The sequence below is a fragment of the Vanessa tameamea genome, chromosome 21, assembly GCF_037043105.1.
Source record: "Vanessa tameamea isolate UH-Manoa-2023 chromosome 21, ilVanTame1 primary haplotype, whole genome shotgun sequence".
In the NCBI taxonomy this organism is placed as follows: domain Eukaryota; kingdom Metazoa; phylum Arthropoda; class Insecta; order Lepidoptera; family Nymphalidae; genus Vanessa; species Vanessa tameamea.
The window spans coordinates 2,756,067-2,779,952 of record NC_087329.1 but is presented as its reverse complement, the minus strand read 5'-3'; the positions used below and the strand labels follow the sequence as shown (position 1 = coordinate 2,779,952).

Below are 23,886 nucleotides of genomic sequence, written 5' to 3'. Positions count from 1 at the left end.
CTTCTTAAATCTATACAGATGTTAGTCCAAATTGTAGATTTTGTGTTCTGTACTGTGGTAAAATAGTAGACCAAGCTTGTTTACAGGAAATGTTTATTTTATTTACGTATAATATTTGATTTAATTACGTACTTTTATGATGAAAAGTTTTTTTTAAAAATAAGTATATATATGTTGTGTTAATTGATTCTTCTATTAGTGTCTGGCTAGTAAAACGCTGAAAGGATCTTGTAAGACTGTTTTTTTTTGCGTATACCTTGTGGTAAGATTGCCGTATTTTAATAAGTTTGTTATTTTTTTTAAATACTCGTTATTGTTCCCAAGTTATTATATTTTCAAAATTGTATATTATTTTATAAAAACTTATCTCTTAAATTATGTATATTATCTTGTCTATGACTAAAGAACTGACAGTTACCAAAAACTGAGATTCAGGGTCAGTAAAACTGAAAATAAAAAAAAGTGATTGACATTTCAGAATTGTTAGCGCTGATAAATTTCATTAGAAATCCTATTTGAATATAAAAAATCGTATCTTATAACTTATTTACTTTTCAAGTTATAATTGTGAGTTTATTGTTACCTAATTAAATTATTATTAATATCATTCGTGGAGTTTTCTAATCATAAAACGGCTTAAGGCGATACTTTATTTGCGTAAATAAAGCATTACCTTATACCATTAATCGTCTAAAATATAAACGGTACTATTTTGGGATATTTAAAATGATCAGCAAATAAATCAATAATATGTGCAAACATGAGTGTATATTATTAATGAATTGTTGTTGTGTGGATTTATAATTAGATTAATCAATACAATCGGAAATAGTTAATATATGTTTTACATAATAAAGTAGTCGGAAAAAAACATATTCGAATCATGTTTGTTGTCATAAATAAATAAAGTGCTCATCATATTTTTGACCAAATGAAAGGCCATCAAACCGATATTCGCTGCATTCTTAAAAAAAAAAATGTATTGTAAACCATCCTATGTCTAAAAGTTTTAAATTATTTGGTATGTAAGTAATTTTTTTTGTTTTTCAGATTTCTACAAACAAAAACACTAAATAGGTGTATAAAATGATTTCTATGCAGTTATAATAGATAAATTGCTCAATATAATTGGTATTAGAAGATTTTGGGGATAAGTGTATTTAAAAGTTTGATAAATGTGTGAGCGTTACCCAGGATACCTGTTCGGGGGGACTCCGGTCAGCAGTTGGGATAGAAGCTTTAATTCACTAGAAAATGTAAGTTATATATTTAAAAAATAAATATACATAATTGTTGTGCTTAAAACATAGACAACAATATATCTTGCTAATTTTATAAGCAAAAATAATACAAATAGACCACTGTCCGATCAGTTGAATAATATAATAGACCTTCTTTACATTCAAGAAATTCATTACAACGTGTACAAATGTTAAAATAATATGTAAAGTTAAAAACTCTCTGACATAGTTGAAATTTGTCAGTATATTAAGTTCTGGTATTATTTTCTGTAAGATTATACTCGAACATCATTGGTAATTATGATTTTCAAAATGTTATGTTATGAATAGAAATTAATTTCAGACATTGGCTAAAATAATAATGATTCCTTAATATCATCAATTTATAATTATAACAATAAAAACTAACTATGATTATAATATTTTAACAATAAACACTTCAAATTAGTCTATCACTGTATGTTGGTTTTTAACCTTTGCGAGTAACATACAAAATGAGTACTTACATAACAATATAAGAGATTATATATGCTATTAGGAAATAATCACAGATGCATAGACAATTTGTGTTAGAACTAAACCCCACATCCCTATTAATTATTAATGATTGTATTTTTAGATGAGAGGCTGTTAGATTTTTATAAATGAGTTTAATATCAATATTAATACAATGTACATAACAATATATATATATATATATATATATATATATATATATATATATTTGTAAAGTAGCTGGCTGTCTCAACTTTGTATGGGTAAAATTCATATAAAGTTTATATGTTTACAATTTTACTTGTCATTAAAAGAAGGTATTGTTTGGAATCCAAAGCAGTATTGTGCTCTAAATCTTCCTAAGTGGAGAGGAGGCCTTTTATTAATGTGACATCTTTTCTTTTTATGAAATATAGAGATGTTACAAGCCTGTTATAGGCATCTTATTCCCCTTGTTTACTCAAAGTTAGTATTAAGTTTTTAAAACTTTAAAAACCATAAAAGTATTAGGTTTCTGCATTATGAACTTCCTATCAGCCATATCTGAATATTTATGACCTCAGGAAATGTGCCTCCTTTCACAGTTTTTCTTATCTATGTTAGGATGTTATCACGCCAATTGATAGTTCAACGATGTCATTGATCGACATCGATAGATTGGCGTCACTTTGGCTGATTCGTAAAAAAAATTACAACCTTTTCAAATATGTGTGAAATATATTATGTCAATCAAATTAAATATTTTTTTTGTATATCAATTATCGTATATAGTAGGAATTATCGATCGACGTCATAATCAAAATATATTTTATTCAATTAGGCTCATACAAGCACTTTGGAAACGTCATTTTACAGAACCGTATAAAACGTAAAGCTACCGATTCGGAATGTAGATTCTGCCGAGAAGAATCGATTAGAAACTCGGTAGTTAGATTTTGTTACATTCTACCCTCGATCGATGTCATCTTTCGACGATCGATAGGTCTGTATTTTGGTTTCATAATTTTTACATTGTTTTCTGTTAAATTTAAAATATGTAGGCAGGCTGTTAAATGGGCTATCTGACAATAAGTGTCACCACCGCCCACAGACATTGACACTGTAAGAAATATTAATATAACAACCGCCCCTTAAATAACAACTTCGGAAACTAAGATGTTATGTCCTGTACCTGTTGTATTTATTTAAAAAGAGATTTTATTTAAAAATCTTTACATATATTCGAGCCTCATAGATTTAATGATCTAGTTGGTTTCTTTTCATAAATAGTTCGTCGTTTGTTGTTTATATCGTTGAAACGTTTTAAATTTTTTTTGTCTTATTTTGTTTAATTCGTTTTGCTTGAATTTTTGTTTTTGAAAAAAAAAAACGTCAAGACAACTTGCGTAAGTAAAAGCATTTTTATTTTAGAACAAAATCTATATTTATAAATGAGGAGTTTTTTCGTAACTGAAAAAACTACTTAACAAATACATATAAAACTTCTACCAGAAGATTCAACTCGTCTCAACGATTCGCTTCGTAGTTTCACCCGGATTCAGACTATTCACGTGACAAGCGTAAAATTAATGTTCGTACGTATTCTAATTATAAAAGTTACGGATTTATAATAACTTATCATGATACGTATAATCTTCTTTACTTAACAGAGTAATTTAGTAATGGCAGCCTCGGAATACATTATTAATGAAAGTCGTAACGAATGCATTAGTGAGTTTATAAAGAATAAGCCATTTATATTGGACGGTTGCCAGAGTCTCTTGTCGGCCGTCCGCCCGCAAGAACGTGTAGGCGCGCCATTCTTTGAGATGAAATCTGGATAACGATTGTTGTTAGGACATGTACAAATAACATTGTTGTTGTTTTCTTATAAACTTACAACGAAAATCACTGTGTAGAATAAATAAGATTGTATTATTGTAAATATATTTAATCATCGCGTAACTCATATGCCTGGTTTTGTTGTGTCGAATATTTATGCATACTTAAATAAAATTACTTCAATATGTAAAGTAAGCTAAGGCCTCTTTTGAGAAGGTTTTTTTGACCTTATTCCACGCTGCTCCAACGCTGGTTGGTGGTGCTTCAGAACGTACTTTTTTTTTTTAATTTCGAAAAGGCAAAAGAGTAAATTATTAAAATCTTTTTGTTAATTTTAATGTTATAAATGCGATGGCTCGTTGACGCTTGGATCGATCCAAATTTTATAAAGAAAGTATTTTAAGTTCTACTCTCTTTCCATTTTAAGTCCTTGAATTTGTTATTTCACGTTTATTCGTTACTAGCTTTTACCCGCGGCTTTGCCCGCGTAGAATATGAATATATTTACAAATTAATTTAAAATGTTACGTTAATGTAATACCTCTTTGAATACCACATTGGTATGAATTTCAACCCTTAGAATGCGAATCAACTCATATTTAATCGGTAGCCCAAAAATAAAATTTCGACCTTCTAACTTCAAAATGATAGACTTCCAGACTAACCTGAATACGAAATGTTAACAACTATTTTGCCCTTTAGGTCTAAAATATCAAGAAACGCTTAAATACGTATCTGTTCATTGTTAGTCAGTAGCTCAAAAATAAAGTTTCATGCTTCTAACTTCAAAAATGACGGTCTTCCAAACTATCCTGTATACGAAATGTCAACCACTACTTTTTCCCTTTAGGCGTAAAATATTAAGAAACGCTTAAATATGTATCTACTCATTTTTAATCGGTATCCCAAAAATAAAGTTTCATGCTTCTAACTTAAAAAATGACGGATTTCCAGACTAACCTATATAAAAAATGTCCTACCCCTATTAAACCCCTTAGAGGTAGAATATCTAGAAACACTTAAATACGTATATAATCATTTTTAATCAGTATCCCAAAAATAAAGTTTCATATGTTTAGCTTAAAAAATGACGACTTCCATAAAAACTTACAACCCTTATTTTACCCCCTTAATGTTAGATTATCTAGAAACACTTAAATACGTATCTACTCATTTTTATTCAGTATCCCAAAAATAAAGTTTCATGTTTCTATCTTAAAAATGACGGACTTCTATACAAACTTTCAACCCTTATATCACCCCCGTAGGGGTAGAATATGCAGAAACACTTAAATAAGTATCTACTCCTTTTTAATCAGTATCCCAAAAATAAAATAATGTTTCTAACTTAAAGAAATCCATACGAACGTTCAACCCCTATTTCACCCATTTAGGGGTAGAATATCCAAAATTCGCTCCCGAGTGGGTGTCATGATATTATGTTATTTTATAAGTGTACAGCCTAAAATATAAGTTTTATGCTTCTAGTTCTAAAAATTCTAAACATGACAATACTTTCAACAACTTACAACCTTTCATCCCCCTTTTCAACCCTTCACAGCACTTTTTCCAAATAAAAAGCCTATGTCCTTTCTCAGGCTCTAGACTATTTGTGTACCAAATTTCATTTAAATCGGTCCAGTAGTTTTGGCGTGAAAGCGAGACAGACAGTCAGACAGACAAAGTTACTTTCGCATTTAGAATATTAGTATGGAAGTATGGATTGTTATTTCAATCGCTAGAGAGCTCCGATAATAACCGCGTCCGATCGCTGCTAAATTCAAAGTGCTACAGGGAGAACCGCGGCATCCGACGCGCCTATAGCACGCTCCCGCCGCACCGGCCGGCCGGTACCACCGCAAACGCTACGTTCCGCAATTTTTAAAACTGTAATATCTTCGAAAATATTCATTTAAATTACATGCTGTAAAGGCCCATATTGATCTATATTGAATGCACAATTTATTTAAGGTACCTAATTGGATAAGGATTAATGCTGTATAGGTTAAAATCGCTTCGAAAATTGGCCAATATTTGTGGTAAAAAATAAATGACAAAAAAATGTTATTGTGGGCTATCTTTAAGAGATAGACATATACCATCGCGGACTTTTTTGTAGACATTTTTGAGGTGTACAATTCTGTAGTACATTATTTTGATCTATCTAGTAGGGTTCAGCCAGCGTTTCCAATGTAAGCGCAAAAAAATGTATAAATTTACGACATCACATTAGAAACTTTTAAAATTATCAGTGTTACTTAACTATATTGTCTATGTATTATATATAAAAACCTTCCTCTCGAATCACTCTATCTATTAAAAAAAACTGCATCAAAATCCATTGCGTAGTTTTAAAGATTTAAGCGTACAAAGGGACATAGGGACAGAGAAAGCGACTTTGTTTTATACTATGTAAAGACTAGCTAGTAGCCACGATCCGGCTTTGCACGATTAGAATAAGTCTACATAAAAAAATTATAGTGAAGAACAAACGCAATTAGAAAATCTTATTCCTTTGGCGACGCGTCACCAGTTTCACCACAATCGGATTAATTCGGCCAAAAAATCCTCTTATCCTTATTTATAAGTAGAGAACTATTTGTCTATAAATTAATGCATATGAAAAGGGGATGTAAAATATTAGTTAAATAAATTAAAGCTACTAACTGCCCGTCCCAACTTTGTCCGGTTAAAATGAGAATTATATTTACTTCCCAAACCTATAACTCAATACACGGAATTTCATCGAAATCGGTTTAATGGTTTAGAAGACAGAAGATATATATGATTTAGTAGTTCACTGTTTATGGCATTACATCTTATTTATGTCTCTATTTTCCTCGTCAATATTAGTCTTACTAGGAATACGACAATAATAAGATGTCAGGGTCGAACCTGTTAACTCACGTCGCTCGCCGTCCGAATTGATCATTAAGTTATTGAGATTAAATTAAATTTGAAAATGAAAATCTTAATTATTTTATTCGTGTACTACAAAAATATAGACAAACGCATCCACGCACCTGCGTGCTCCCAGGTTTTGCAGATGTCCATGGACGGTGGAAGTCGGTGAGCTCGTTTACCACCTATGCCATAAAAAAACTTGTGAAAAAAAATGTTTAGGCCATCTAAGGTTTAGATAGGGACTGTCTTCGTTCAACTGACGAACGTTGTACGTGAAACTGGGACCTTTGTTTTACAATATGTAGTGATTTTCACAATTTTGATTCCGTCCTAATTTTTCGTGACCAATACGTAACCTACTTTTAGATGTAACGTTGGCGATTGGAGGTGAAATCGTACAATCTCATATTTACCGGGCCTTTTTCTAAGCGATTTGTCAAAATATTTATCTTACAAAAACAAAGATCTTGTCAAGACAAAAGATTTGAATGAAACATTGCTCGTTCATTTTTTTTTTTTAGACTACTAGTCTAGTCTGCCAAGGGTCCAAGATGGGACGAGTCGGGGTATCTGCCCCGGCGACAATTTAAGATGGCACTTATTTATGTATACAATTTTTTTTTCTTCTAAATCTATCGATACGTTTTGGAGCATATTCCACGCTGTTTGAATGCGAGTCGATTAATGAAACGAAGGAAAGGTTTCCTCACGATATTTTTACGGGTTACTCGCAATTTTCATTTTCATTTTACGTGTGCCACACTCGATATAAATATGTCACATACACATAAAAGCAGTTTTTAATCTTGTGTCTGTTTCTAGAAGTCTTTCGTGTTAATATCTACTGGCTTGGTAGGGCTTCAATCGTTAATCATTCTACCACCAAACAGCAATATTTTTTAGGTCAGTGATCTGGTTCAGCAAAAGCGATCTTAGATAGTTGGCGCCCATTGGCGATGTAAGAAATGGTTAATGTTTCTTACGTTCCATCCATATGACCTATTTGGACGTTTGCCTGATTGTTGTAACATTAAAAAAAAAAAACAACGTGTTTATAATGATATATCAATTGTATATTTTATAATCCATTTAATATAGAACCTGAGTTTCTTATAACATCACGCCCTTTTGTTTTGGTAACAATAGCGATCATTCTATCGGCACTTTCGAGTAGTTTTAGGGGCTCTTGGCAAGCACTCTGAGAATCGAGTGAGTTGCATATAATAGTAAAACATGCTTGTAGGTCACGGCTTCGATCTAGTTTTTTTTTTTTCAGATGATTATGTTTATGGTTTGTACGTTCGGTATTGACATGTTTGCGGAAATGCGGAATTTGAGAGAATTTTACTTTGTGTTTATATGGGATTTATGGTTTTTGTTTTAGTCTTTTATTTATTGTTATAATATATTCGATACATCGCGCATGTATGGTTTATTTTGACTATGTTTTCAAAAAAGGAATGTAGCGTGTGACATTTTTTGTAACGTAATAGTTTGTATCTAAAAAAAAAACACAAAACTATTTAAAATAAAATACATACTTAAATTTATGTATTTAAATTATAGTAATCGATATTAGAATTTTTTTTTCATTAGTACTATTTTATTATAAGGGCAATGAAATTTATGTGATATTATTACCCTTTCGCAAAATATTTTCTTAGACACTTTTTCAGACACTAATGTTTGAGAATCTAAATCTATGTCATTATATATTCATATATTATATGTTAATTTGCTATATTAAAAACAAATATTTATGGTATGGGAAATATTTTAAATATTTGTGTTAACATAGTTTTAAATCATAATAATTATTGTGTCTTTTTGAGTTAGTGTGATTATTATACCATTGAAAAAAGGCACTTGGCAGTCTGTTATGGGCGGCCGTCTGCCCGACGCCATTGTGTGGGGAGGGCATTAGCTGGCATTGGTTTTCCGCCACCATGTTGGTTGTTATAAATTTTGGTAGTACATACGGATGCCAATAACACCTTCCAATATATAGTTGGCTTTACGGCAAGTACGGGTTGAGATGGGATAATATTCTTCCTTATTGTCTAATGCATACAAAACACCGCACAAGTTAAGGATACTAGGGATAGGAGTCCCATAGGCCCGTTTTGTGAAGAAGTCGGCAAGGGTTATTGGTAACTAAGAATTCCGCATAACCAAGATTTACCCTCATGAATCCTGGAAAGTTTCCCCTACATCATAAAAATTTGGTGGTTATACTCTTGTCACCTAGGAACTAATGACTAATAAAAAATATATTGTCCTTTTTATGTTATTAATAAATTACTAGCAATCAGCAGTCATTATGTGACCGCGGAGAACTACTTCGAAAACTTATCAAAACAAATTGATTGTTGCTGGGTACTATATGAAAACTTTAAATGGGACACGTGTTGGTCAAAGATCTTCCTAATGTTACTCAGTTTAATAGAAAAATCATTTTATCATATTAATACGCTCGAGGCAACATTTTCCTTATTCGTTTATATAATATAACTAAGAATAATTTATAAACACAATAAGATGGTGTTTTTTTTTTGGTTGCAGCAAATCCAACAGCAATATAGAGGTCGAGTCGGCGGCGGTGTCCGGTGTTGGGGCAGCATGTCTGAAGGAGGTGGTATATCCTCCGCTGGGGGTGACACGGCCAAGACAAACCTCATCGTCAACTATTTGCCACAGACGATGACAGAGAAGGACCTATACGCCATGTTTATGACCATCGGACCGATTGAAAGCTGTCGTGTCATGAAGGATTTTAAGGTTATTATGATATTCTTAAGTTATTGGATATTATGTATACCTAATTTTATGAGCTCTCTAACTTTATGCATTATAGTTCATTATAGTCTTAGGTGCAGAAATATATATTTATCGCATAATTACAATGAAAATTCAGGTGTGCTTGCTCGTTTTTCGAAGACGCATTTTTCGGTTACGTGTTTTCAACCAGTGTTAGATCTTGATTTTGTTTGACCACAATCTCAAGCGCGAATCAGCTCACGTGTAACAAAAGACAAATTTTGGTCAATCTTTATCTAATATATAAACGGTAGTTTATATACTTTCCTATTTCAACGTAAGGTATTTATTTGTCTTGTGTTGAGTCCGAGGATACAGCTAGATCGAAAAACCTTTCCTCGACTTGACAATTCATTTATATATAAAATTCAAACGATATGCTTAAAAACTATTTGATCACTAGAAATGAAATAATTATATAGGATCTTAAATAGGATTTATGTAACCACTGATTACGAATTCGTGACGTCATTTGATATTTTTTAGCCACTATTGAGGTTTTTTTTTATCTAATAATACAATATGTTTTAACTTCCAGACTGGTTATAGTTACGGCTTTGGATTTGTTAATTTCACGAGAGAAGAGGACGCCGCGAGAGCAATAGATACGTTCAACGGTTACCAGCTCAGGAATAAACGGTTAAAGGTTATTGTGATATCTGTTCATTAAAAATAATTATTTTTAGTACAGTTGAACCTCGATTATCCGAACTAATTGGGACCGAGACTAGTTCGGATAGTGGAAATAGGGTACTTTCGGACAAGATCAAACGAAAACAACACCCTTTCAAATAAAAAGAGATGGCAGTCTTGAAATTTGACATACATATTAAAATATTCATATATTTGTGATGTTATTACTTAGTTAGTACTGTGTTGGTTATTGATGAGATAAACATTTATTATTATTATTATATAAAACACCAAAAAAGTCAAATGCTATTTATATATATATATATTTATAAAATCGTCAATTCTTAATTGACGAACGCCTGCAACGCGACAACGTTCGGATAAACGAGGTACTACTGTTTATTATTTATTAGCATTGTCTACTTTTTTTTAAATACAATTTCGAGACACGCAAGCATATTACCGTTACAAGATAGCTTGTTTAAAATAAACGAAAAAAAAAAAAATTTATACGTGGGAGACAGTTATTGAGGTTTTTAATTCGATTTTAGTAGGTCGCTTGGAAACAGCCTGGGCTGACCTAAATCTGTTCTAAATCTATAACCTGTCGTAATATCAAAGTTCTATACCAAATGTGAATTCGGAATAAAAGGATATAATTTTATATTCCATTCCACGAATCGAACTCCTAGCAAACAAATACTCGCACCTCATTGGTCGATGCGCGGCTAGAGATAATTAAATAGTAAGCAATCAAAGCGATCTGTTCAATGAAGACCACGTGCGTTACCCAATGAGCGCACAAGTGTCGTTTTCTTTGGAAGCTTCGTTTGAATGAACTATGTATAGTATAATCGAACCAAAATTTGTATATTTCAAGGTTTCCTACGCTCGTCCTTCGGGTGAAGATATAAAAGACACAAATCTATACGTAACGAATCTCCCTCGTGCTATAACCGAGGAACAGTTGGAGACGATATTCGGCAAGTACGGAAGGATAGTGCAGAAACATATTCTAAGGGACAAAAGTAATGGCACGCCGCGAGGTGTCGCTTTTGTAAGGTTCGTACAACCAGCTCAGTGGATAGAATATTGATTTTAATCATTGACGTGTTGCACATTAGTTACTTGGTGGTAGGTATTTGTGCAAGCTCGTCTGTGTAGGTATCACTCATCGTATGTACTACCGCCACACAGCAATCGTATTGTTTAGTATTGTTGTGTTGAGGTTGAAGGATGAGTGAGCAGTGTACCTCCTCTGGCACAATGTACATTACATCTTAGTTCCCGATGTTGGTGGCGTATTGACTATGTAAGGAATTGGTAATGTTTCTGACAGCGCGATGACCACTTGAGCCGAGATGGCCCAGTGGTTAGAACGCGTGCATTTTAACCGATGATTCGCGGGCGTCCAACTAGTGTTAATCTGAACATGTTAATAGTTCAAGAAATTAGTCAGACGATTTACCAAAGTCAATTTAGTAATAGTATTAAGTATTAAAAATATGAATTAGACACACTAAATGATTAGGCATGAACATTAAAAAAACATTTTTTAAAATAAATTTACGTTGCAAACCAATTTACAAGCAAAATGGGGGTAGTACCTTTGAATCGTGGCTGTCCTAGGTTTGTGGATGATAGACGTTGCTCTACACAGATTGTCATCGGGAATCCGTCCATGTATGTCTGGAACTGCGGACGTCCATTTGTCAAAAAATCGACACTCTTTTTGTCCTTTTTCGACCTTTTTTGAGCTTAGCTACAATTAGACTAAGTTGACCTTATTTGCCTAGAAGATGCTTATTCCCTTCTATCCGGTATGATTTAATTTCATCGGGAAACACAATTACTGCATGGTTTTAGGCAATTACACATCAAGGCGTACTAAGCCTTTCATCAGCTGGTTTATCTACCGTCTAGTGCCACATACATGATTACTTTCTTCTCAGGTTCGACAAGCGAGAAGAAGCCCAAGAAGCAATAGCGGCACTAAACAACGTTATACCAGAAGGTGGTACGGAACCACTGAGCGTCAAGGTCAGTGATTGATATATCGATCCTTAATTTTTCTCTTAGTTATTTCTTGTGATGACTTGAATGTTGACTGTGAATTTTATTGGTGATGAGCGAATTCGAATATTAAATTAATCGATTTAGTTAAATAATCGATATTAAAGCTAAATTAAGATGTGCGCAGGATTAAATTTATATTGGATACATTTATTCGAAGTTTCTCATTGCTACTGTTACAACAAAAATAACACTGTTTCAATAACTATCCTTTCTGTTCTGTTCTGTTTTCTAATTTATATTATATAAAAATAATATATCATGTCAAATGTAATTCACAAACGCATGGTACATTAAAACATCCATTTACATTTTTCAACACATCATAAATATATGTATTTATTCTTGTATGTATGTAAATTATTGACCTAAACACTTTGATAGCATTTGACCAATTTCCAAGCATTATCCTTGCATTCTAACTATAGCAATCTTTTTTCAGAATTGAGGGGGGGTTTCTAGTGGGAACTGACATAATACCAATCCCTAGTAGTTCCCTCATTCTATCTGTTAGAGTAGTTTTCGACCATGTCCATCGTACTCAAACGTAAATTAGGATTCAGAGATATCGATCTATCCTTCTTTCTATCATTTGAACTTCTCTGTGCATGCAACCAATTGGCTGTTTGGGGTTGGGACTTGGTCTAAATTAGACGGGAAGCGTGGGGACAGTGTACGGAGCGCGTCGGAGACTACTCAGTGACACTACGGTGCGCTAGATAATTATATAATTACGTTTGAACCACTTGCCTAATTGATTATTGAAATTTGAAAATCGAACACAAATTCTAAGATTATTTAAAAAAATATTGACCAAATTTTTTCTTATTAAATAAAAAATAGTTATATTATTTATAGCACAAACTATTTGACAAACGGAAATGTGAGTAATTATTACCTTCCATGACTGTATATATCAATACCGTGTTTGTTAAAAAGCATGGTCGATAATTTACATAAATGAAAAAATTAAAATTATTCGGAATGTTGGACCGATTGAATAAAGTTCATGACAAAAAATTTTTTATGATTATCACAGATATAATAATTTTATGAATATAGTCAAAATTGAATATTATTTTTTTTAATATGTAAAGAAATAAGTTAGTATTAACGATAGAAAATATATTTTAAAAAATCTACGTAATGGAAATTGGGTCTTTACAGAATCATATTCTTTTCCAGGTGGCGGAAGAGCACGGTAAACAAAAAGCTGCTTATTATGCTGGATGGGCGGCGGGCTTTCATCACAATCGAGGTGAGGCCGTTAAAGGTACAGAGTTAAAATAGTGTAGACTGATATTTTCGTTATGTTTTTTTTTTTTTGTGTATACGCTAACTATAAACACAGATGAGTTATTATTCGGTTTTGTAAGTATTGTAATTTTGAAAAACTCACGTACCCTAGAGTTTAAAGCTTAACATACGCCAATGTATTAGATGTAAAATTCCTGATACACACCAGTGATTGTGTATATTATAATTATGAACGTACACCGCACTCGTGCACGTAATGTGTGTACGCACGCACACGTGTTAACGCGCAAACCAAACATTTCACGCTGCTCGGACTCAGTGCCGCACGCGACGCCGCAGCGGCACCACAGCCTCGACCAGCTGGACATGCTGCACCGACACGACCTGTTCCTGCAGCAGAACAGGTACCGGCGCGAGTATCACCAGCAGCACCAGCCCGCCTACATGGCGCACCACCGTCCGTTTTGAAAAGGGCTGTACTGTAAGAAGTTTCGCCTGACCGACTCCCGGATTTAGGCGTTGGACGATCAGTGCTAGTGCTAGTGATGTGCGTTGTGGGGGATTCTTTTGTATCCGTAGGTCTATTATATTCTGTTGTAGTGACGTTTAGTTTTCAGTCGACTATTAGGATAGTATAATTTGGACTGGTTTGAATACTGCTGGGTATGTGTTGAATGTTTACTGTTTATGGATGCGCTTGGGAATGTATCTTTGCTGGTTAATAAATATTAAATAATTGTCAAGTCAAACTGCATGCATATTCGATATTATTTTATTACGTCAATGATTACATGTTCGATCTTTTTTAAATTAAATTTGCAAGAGAATTTCCGTAAATAGTCAATTTTTATTGGTCGAGTGAAGACTCCTGCGTCTTCAGCGCAAGACTCTATTTAAATACAAACTATTGCTGATAGTTAGTACCTGTGACTGCTTCTTGGTCTTTTCTTGATACTGTATAATAAACCAGAAACTTGTTTGGTCGGACTTATACTCTCCTTGTGGTTTTTCCCACCGTGCCTTCGAGATCATATTAATGGATTAACAGTTAATCTAAAAAAATGTATATTAAAATGTAAACATACCAGTAGTGCGTGTTCCAAGTGAATTCAAAGAAGTCGTTATTAAAAATTAGTTTAGAATTTGTCGAAGGTCTCGTTTCATTGTTTCATAGACGCTAGTGTAAGTGACAATATAAATATATAGTAAAGTTTCCTCCACAACGAAATATATGTATAAATTAAAAATATATTTGCGTTTAGATTCCCGGCTCCATCGTTACGATCCTAAGCTTTTTATGTAACTGACGTTTATTGAATTAGTAATATTATGTAAACGTCAAATAGGTTTTTTTTTTTTTTTTTTCATTAAAACTTATTTTATGGAATTGATACAATAAACAATATATTGATAAAAAAATGTTATAAATTAAAAAAATGTGATTCTTAGATAGAATTAATTCAAGATAAGTAGTATTCATTTTTTTTTAAATGATATAATTATTATTGTTTATTAAGTGTATTTATAGAGAATACGTTAATATTATAATTGTATTGATGTAATTTAATCGATTAAAATTTTAATAACTTCAGATATTTTAAAAAGTAAAAAAAAAAGTTTTTTTTTTTTTTTTTAGTCAGATTATGTAATAGATTTCAGGTGTATGAAGGTCGATCAAGCAGTATTAAACTATTAATAAGTAATTATAAAAATCGTAATAATATTTTTTATTTCTTTATATTTATAGAGATGTATGAAGATAATTTAGATTATTTATGAGTATATATATTTTTAAAGTAGATTTATTAATATTATTAAAGCGTTAGCAAATTAGTTTAAAAATATATTAGATTACTTTGACGTTAGTTGTGCGTTTGTCAATATATTTCATATATATGTATGAGATACCAACGGCCGTAATGAAAATAACTAAAAGTGAATACTGAAACGTTAATTATAGATATTATAGTAGGTTATATATATAAGTAAATATTATACAATATAATCCATAGACAATATATATTTTTTTTATATTCAAATTCGGCCGATGGTATTAATATATAATGGCTTGAACCGTGATGTGCTCAATAAATAATAGTCTATTTAACAGAACATGAAGTTTATTTTTGTTACAATTGATTGCACGCTTTGTTATTTAAAATATAGTGTGATTATTTATATGTCATAATGTCATAAAATAATGGCGATACATTTCTTTCATCTGTATAATTGACTTTTATTGTCTGTAATTTAATAATATTTAAATAAATATGTAATTTATGTAGTATATTTTCGAATAAACAATTTATTACTGTTGATGAAAATTAATAAAAAATAAAAGTAGAAATCTCTTATGAAAGTAACTTAAAGATTTATCCTTGATGTGATTGAATTGTTATATTAGTCTAAAGGGACTCCTTGGAAGGTATACTTGACTATATCTAGACTTGAGAATATCTGATAAATCATGATGATCATGATCGTTTCTGACCACTTTTTGCAAGTTTCAGTGGAATAAGCATTTGTATTTTTGCGTACCATTTTGAAGGCTTGAAGAGCCAGTGTATTTACATATGGGATTTAACAACTGTGATTCCGCATTCGACGGTACATTGACGGTGTAAGAAATGCTTTATATTTCTTACAGTTTCATAGGCAGAATATACTATTTCATTTGCCTGTCTAATAATTCTAGTAGTAGTATATATGTGTTAAAAACTTCAAAGGAGTTGCCCTATGTCAATTTATTAATTTATTATAATGAACTAATGTCATAAGTTACGTTCTACTTTATAAATACAAATATTGGAAGACTCGAGCCGTGAACGATGCTATTTATTTTTTTCAGTGGTATTAATATAATTTAAAAAAAAGAACATATATGTTTATGAGTATTTTTTTTTAAATTTCGAATTTATTCTCTTTGGTTGTTAAAATAGAAATATTTATTATCTGAAACACATTTATTTAAACTGTATAGATTAACTAAAGGAAAATTAACATGCATATATTATAGTATATACAGATGATTAAAAGATTCAATATATAATCATTTGTATCTATATTGATTGTTCTGGAAATTTCTATATTTTTTACCGTGAATGTAAACATAAGCGGAGACGTTGTGTGAGCGAGAGGTGAATATAGATTATTCCATTTTTAAATGTATTGCGTTCAATCGTTCTCATCGACTCGAGTTATACATTGACAATATAAAACGGTGATTCGAATGTTCTAGTTAATTCGGAGTCTATTAGTGTTTATGAATGACTTGTTCGTATCTTCCATACTTGTGATGGGTGTCAGATGTACTCGGTACTTTTATTAAATCGAACTTTTTAATCGCCTCAGACCTGTTGTCTGTGCGTTTGGCGTATCTTTTAGTTGAGCTTAGTAATAGTTTTTGGTGACTTCTTGGTGGGATGGATATCCAGATACCTTAACTGGTCTTGATGACATTTGGCCAGCCTTTTCATGATAGGGTCATCTTTTTTATTGTATGGTGTTAAGATTCGGTTTTCTGTATACTCTATCAGTATACATCCGTTTATGGTGGACAAAAAGTTTTAAATACTGGCGTCCTAAGACGAATTGTTATTGATGATGATTAACTTACGCAAATTTGTAGAAATATCTTTAAAATGTTGATGGTTGTACTAATAATTAGTATGTTTACTTTGTATTAGACAAGAGATTGTTATTATTATTATTATTCCTCTGACACCCAACACAATCTGTTATATCTTCATAATTAGTTATTTAAATTAAAAGTTTTAATATACTAACTATAAAACGAAGTAGATGTGTACTTATGATGGTTCAGTGAGAAATGTTTTGATGTTTATATATTTTTTTGTTATTCAAATATGAACTCTATTCGTATGTCGTCAAAAATCAAAACGTTTCATAACTAAACATGGATTGTAGGTATAGTATGCTAGATATAGTTTACGGAAGTGATTTGTGCCTAATAATGCGTATTTTCTAAGCGTAAACTGTCGATGCTCATTGTTAAAGATTTTCTTAATTTTATATCGTGCGATATACGATGAATTTGATTGGTACATCACTAGTGTTTTATTGTAATTGATAAATAATTGAACGAAATATTATAAAATATTTAATATATTATAGAAACGTAAGTAGGATGAATTGGATTATTATAAAAAAAAAAAAAACAACAAATTCATTGTATATGCGCAATTGGAAAGTACTAATTATTCTATCGAATTAATAATTATATAGGTAGTTTCTCAAATTACGTTATATTCATGAATAATCGATGGACAAGAGATCTTCTCTATGAGTCAACTTCCTTGTGAGAAATTAAATGATTGCGATACACATTTTACGTCAAAGACTTTCTAGTCTTTAAATTAAAATGGGATATCGTTATAATATAAAAAATATTTGACCACCTCAGTGGTCGAGTTGTGTGTACACCGGTGTTCGTGGGTACGCCACTCCGAGGGTACATCTCCGATGTAGAAAAAGTTCATTAGTTTTCTATATTGTCTTGGGTCTGGGTGTATGTGGTACCGTCGTTACTTCTGATTGCCATAACACAAGTGCTTTAGCCACTTACATTGGGATCAGAGTAGTGTATGTGATGTTGTCCAATATTTTATTTATTTATATGTTTTGGAAAACTTTTAAAATAACGCCTTTTTGTCGTAATTGGTTTGAAGATGAATATTGTTGTAATGTAGAATTGAAAACACTTAAAACGATCTCGTATTTTTTTCCTTAGCACATTTATAGAACGTTAGTCCAAAAAACAATCCATTCATACACGACATTATGAATTGACTCAAAGTGAAGACTGCGTTGTAATTGTTAGATACGGATGTCTTTGTGTGGTAATAAAACGAAAAGGTATATAACTTTGTTCCGATGACAGGAGGAGTAAAGTTAAACAAACCTTAGATTCTTATAGTCCATGCGAGTAGCTAATAGCCTAATCATTATGAACTAAAAACAGTTATTGATTAATATGTCTTTAACTTTTTTTTTGTCTGTGTGTCATTTTGCCGTTGGCCCTACAGGCGTTTACAGCGTCACCGGGCGTGGGGGCGAGTACTAGACTCAGCCTTGAAGTTTGATCCCTCTCGGGCTCCGAGTGACGTTCGTCCTGAGGGTGTCTCCTATGAGATGGCACCTCGGTTCAGAACGTAGTCGGTGGGTTGGGGGGGTACTCTTCTGTTCGTAGCACTGATTGATGATTGACGTCATCGATCGACCGCCTTCGTGACGTCACTAGTCTGGGAGATATCTTTAGTTATAATAAATCACTATTGATTATACTTATGTCTACTTTAATTTTGCTTTCAATAAGAATTTCTCTGACATTCAAAACGTCAAATTTTCAGATGTACCACAGATTATATAGATATCGGCTAGATGTTATGTCAGTTGGTCATCACTTTTGAGTTCTTGTTTAGTTACTATTTACATTATGTACCTATTATTATTCCAGAGTCCCCCGACTCTACTCTTACATAGCCTTCTGGCGTACTTTCAAATATAATATGTACTCAGAGGCAATGAGATTAAGACATTAACTACTTATTTCTAATGTGCCTAACAAGTTCAAGGTCAAAATTGTTTGTTTTACTTCACTCCTCATGGCATTTAAATCGGCTATAGTCTAATCATTGTTACAGCTTTATAAACAATTTCTACTTAGCTTTAGATATATTATTGGCCTCGTATAGTAGAAACTCGCGTTTTATATATATGTATGTAAGTTTTTAAAATGTTTAGCAATTTCTTTTTTTTTTTTTAAACAGGAATGTCTTCTTTTTCGTGATTATATTGAAGTGTAACATCATTCCTCTCGTTCCTGCAATCGTGGTACTCGATCGACGTAAATAACGGGGGAGTGCGTATTATTTGATTTGATCAATGAGCGCGCACGGTGCAACAGTTGGTCAGTTGGTACGAACATATTTTCCGAGGGGATATAATGTTGTTTATTACAAGGCGCCTGACGTGATGTATGATGTTACACATCGTATGTGACTAATGTTAGGCTCGTTCATTTTTTGAAATGTATTTAGTTATATTATTATAGGATTATTTTGCTGACTGTATTTAATTTCATTGTAGTATTGCCATACGATAAATTTATTCGAACTTTATACCAAACTTATGGTTTTTGTTTTCTACAATTATTAAAAGTATTCGATCAAGAAGAGAAATTTAACTTATAATCTGAATTATTATTGATATTTATTTTTATATTCGTATAATTTTAATTCTTGGAAAATAAAACTTAAACTAATGTATAGGGTAAGGATAGTAACGGTCAATATTTAAGTTTTTTTTTTAATAATGTTAGAACGGATTCATCTATTCTTTAAAATGAAAATATTTTGTCTTTGGAATATAAGGAGTTTGAATTAAAATAGATTAACTATCAAAGATATGAGATTTTTTTAAACACACCGTTGAACATATATTTTATAAATAAGTGCATCAGAAATATTTTTATGCTATAAGATATAATTATATTTATATTGATTTTCTTTATCGATAAATTGCTCACGTGGTAAGCGGCGGAAGGTCGCCATCTTCTTCATATACTGGAAATAAATTTATGATTTCGTAATTTTTGTATCTGTTTGTTAGTAAATTTTTGTTATAGTAATCACTAAGAGCAACCCTTGTTGATGTGGCAGATCGACGGACAGATTGACATGTCGCATCTAATACAATTTTTACATATATAAACATGAATTGTGACACTGTAAAATTAATGTAAAATTAAGAGGGAGAGAGTCTCTTAGCTGGTTCTGTCTCTCTCGCACACAGTACGTGATAAAACAATGTTTTAACAGATCTTTGAATGTTAATGTATTTTAATTATCAACACGTTCTATATTATTAATCTGTAAATTAAAAATATGCTATTTTTTTAAATATTATTTTTTTATTATAAAGTCTTTCAACCTCAATACAAAATATTTTTTTAGACATTTAAAATCTTTATTTTCAGATATATGTTCTTAATTTAAAAATTCTTATGAATATACTTAACGTAATAATTTTAAGTTAATTCTACCATTAAAAAATTTATTGTAAATTGATCCTCTTAGCGTCATTTGAACAGATCTTGTTATGTAGGAAATGTGTTTTACATTGGTATATAAGTAGATGACCAAAATCTTTGTATTTAATATATTTAAAATTTTTACCTTTTAATAAAATTATTCGAAGTTTTTAGACGTTACGATTGTTCCGAATCAATTTCGCTTGTAGTAACTAATACTTTTAAATGATCATTATGATATTTTCAATGTTATTTTGCATAACATTTTATATGTTGGTAGGTCATATTAAACATTATAAAAAAAATAAACCAACACTCATTTTTTATTGATAACTGTTATGTAAGAATTGTCGTCGATGGAAACAGAATGTACAGGTATTCTTCCAAATTTTTGGCCAAACGGTAGACTTGTAAAAATAAATAATATTATTAAATCTCCGCCTGTTTCATTATAGAAGCCCGATTTCAGTTGAAAACGTTAATTTTTCGTACGTAACGTAAATTATTCGATATTTTAATATCAATCTTTTACGTGTTTTAAGGTGACTTTGCATGGAGCTGCGGGAATTGTATGATGCCGGAATCGTGGGATGGTTTCTCCACGCCACCTTTATCGGGAAGCCACCCAAATACACCCAGAAATGGATGCAGGCCAGGCGCATGCGCGAACCAAAGGATGGTGTATCCCCAAAATCACCCCGGAAAACCCGCTTCGAGATCAGGTCGAGGTAGGAATATCCCATGGGGTCAAGGATTTGGTGGTGACGAGAGGTATAAAGTACAGCGGTGTAGAAACGGCACTGCGCCATATTGGTAGGATATATTGAATACGTTTGTATGTGTGCGATATGATCTCATGCTGTAAATAGTCATTTTGAGGAGATCGAAGTGATAAGAAGTGATATTTCTAAGTGCGTATGATATTTAATTTCCTTAAATAACTGGAAGGAAATTATACAGACCTTGAAGGTCAAAAGGTCAGACATTTAAGGCTATAAACGTTTTTATTAACGACTATTGTTAACTGACAAACGATGTAACGATTGCGTGTGTACGATTTTGAATCGTAATGCCTTACGCCCTAAGTCTATATTTTAATTAAAAGACTAAATATAATTTTGACACTCGCATTAGTTAAAACATTGAGGCTTAAAGGCTTGAATAGATGAGAGGGTTTCTATAAATTCGTACTGTCATCTGAACGATTGGGAACGACTGGTGACCTTGGAACACTGCGGTCTTGGTATAAATGCAATTGAATTATTTCCTAAAATTACTTATACAATAATTATTATGAATGTAGTAAATAAAGTAACCTAACTAGTTTGCAATGCCAGGGTTTATAAGACCTTTGAACTTTGTTAAGACATAGTAAATATTCTAAAAATGAATGATTCTCGTGAATCAGAATTTTCATTGTTCACTGTTGGACATATAGTCTGTTTCACAGGAGTAGTAGACAAAAATATCTCTTAGTTTTGTCTTCTATGCGATCTATCAATACATACATATATGCTATATAAGAACCGATCTGCTATATTTATATATATCAGTATGCAACACAAACAGTTCTCGAATAATATATATTTATTTATAATACAGTACTATTTAACTAACTACTTATATAAAGTTTAATTTTAAATCCAAAGTTCCGATAACAACTTTCAAAGACATTCAAATCGCCATTTTTTCACGTATTTGTTATGAAAACCATAGATTCATTATTCAAGATCTCGACCAATGATATCAAGTTAATATTAAAGGTGTGTTTACTTCTCCTGTGATTGGAATAGGTTGTAGCTAGCTATAGTTAGCTAAATACGTTTAAACCATTGTAATATCAATGGATATACATGAGTGGTATTTAACCGACTACAACGGAGCTAAGGAGTATTGTATCGGTGTTTGTGTATGTGTGGAATATATGACAATATTCTGACATGCTTGTGGTATATAAAGTAACTATTCTTGTTATCTTTGTTTGAAGATTTCGAGTCGATTCGTATTATTATTATTAGTGTTTTTAATAGCAGATTTTGGTAAATGTTTCACACAGACAGACGTGTAATATTTGAACCATATTATATGTAGACACTGACAGCGAAGCAGCGTGGTGGAATGGATCTTCTGTGGAGCTCCAAGTATGCCCCGAATATTTTTGTTAATGGAATATAATTATCCAGCGTTAAGAGATATGCGTTTAATACTATCTAAACGATAATTGTATCCACTAGAAATGTCAATCTTTGTGATTGAAACACATTTATGACTAAGTTTATATTTTGTAATGAGTCTCATGCTCAGCGGTGAAGGAAAACATGGAAAAACCTATAATCGGATATTTTTTACAACAAACCGCAATAAAGCGGTAAATAAACGTTGATTTAATTTTCACTTTTCCTATAAGAAGAGGATTTTACTCAGCAGTGTTATATCTACTGGTAGTTTTCACTTCATAGTGGATTTTAAGAGACCGTTTTTATCTTCTGTAAAATTATTTTTTGTGTATATTCTAGGGTTTTTGTAGCTCAAGGGCGCATTGTGTTATAACGTTATACTTCCTTAAATTATATAGTTTATCTTGGTAGCGATCTTAGGGCAACTATGATACACAAATTGTCTATGGTAAAAATATATTGTAAGCATAAAAATGCGAGCGAGTCTTCCAGTAGCCGTGTATGATGTGTAACATTTGACATATCACCTTGGTAATTAGGAATACTAACGTTATATCCTCTAGGAAAATGGTCTGGGTAGGTCTGACGGTCAGCTTAGTACCGCACGCGCTCATTGGTCAAATCAAATATCGCACGCTTGCTTCTCCGTGCTACACACTTCCGTCCCTTTTCAAAAATTACTCCAAAGATTGCAGGAAAGCAAGAGAATTATAGATATTACACATCAATTAAACTGGCAGCGTGTATCCTTGTTGTCGCCCGCGGCTTTGCTCGCATTTTATCGTCGTCAGAGTTCGCTCTATGTCCTTTCTTGGGGTTCAAGCTTGTTTCATACAAAAAATCATCAAAATCGGTTCAGCGTTTTGGCCGTGAAAGAACAGCAGACAAAAATACTTTTGCATTTTTAATATTAGTATAGATTATAGAAGAAAGAATTATAGACTTATAATATAAAATGTATTTTTACTAATGATGAGTATGATGTTTTTGGCAGTTATCAGTCTTACCGTTTCGTTATCTTTTAAAATTGAGATAAAAAAATTGTCGATTTATAAAATAAATTTAAAACACTCTTAAAAAAATTTAAGAAACCTAATACTTAATATTAGGTAGGCTTTCAGTAATTAATATAAGATAATAATTCTTAACAATGTTTATTCCTTCTTAATGTGTTATAAACTGGTTTATATAAAGAGACATTTCCCAAAGTCTGTTATAAGTCTACGACGGTATATTTAATGACTTGGAAAAAGAAACGCTGTGATTACCATTGACATTAGTGGGGGTTGCCCGTTAAAATAATCCTATTATATCTTTAGTGAAATGTTTTTTTAACGTGTAACATCTCAGCTATCGATGTATCGCAGCTTATGGTGGGATTTTACAAAACGAGATGTGTGTAGCAAGAAAAAAAGGG

General features: G+C 31.8%; 1 protein-coding gene across 8 annotated transcripts; it reads left to right on the top strand.

Moving 5' to 3' along the window:
- The first annotated feature begins 410 nt into the window (after positions 1–410).
- LOC113402373 (sex-lethal homolog) lies at positions 411–21,748 on the top strand. 8 transcript variants are annotated; one of them, XM_026642603.2, is made up of 9 exons: positions 411–567; positions 1,051–1,256; positions 9,024–9,239; positions 9,817–9,924; positions 10,792–10,973; positions 11,864–11,951; positions 12,638–12,694; positions 13,170–13,257; positions 20,835–21,748. In XM_026642603.2, exons 2-9 carry the CDS (start codon positions 1,176–1,178, stop codon positions 21,107–21,109), a joined length of 1,095 nt encoding a protein of 364 aa, XP_026498388.2. In that variant the 5' UTR covers positions 411–567; positions 1,051–1,175; the 3' UTR covers positions 21,110–21,748. The 8 variants fall into 8 exon arrangements, with proteins under 8 accessions (XP_026498388.2, XP_026498389.2, XP_064074357.1 ...); XM_026642604.2 differs by having other exon boundaries at positions 13,170–13,242; positions 20,835–21,746; XM_064218287.1 differs by lacking the exon at positions 20,835–21,748 and adding an exon at positions 13,561–13,995.
- Positions 21,749–23,886: the final 2,138 nt, after the last annotated feature.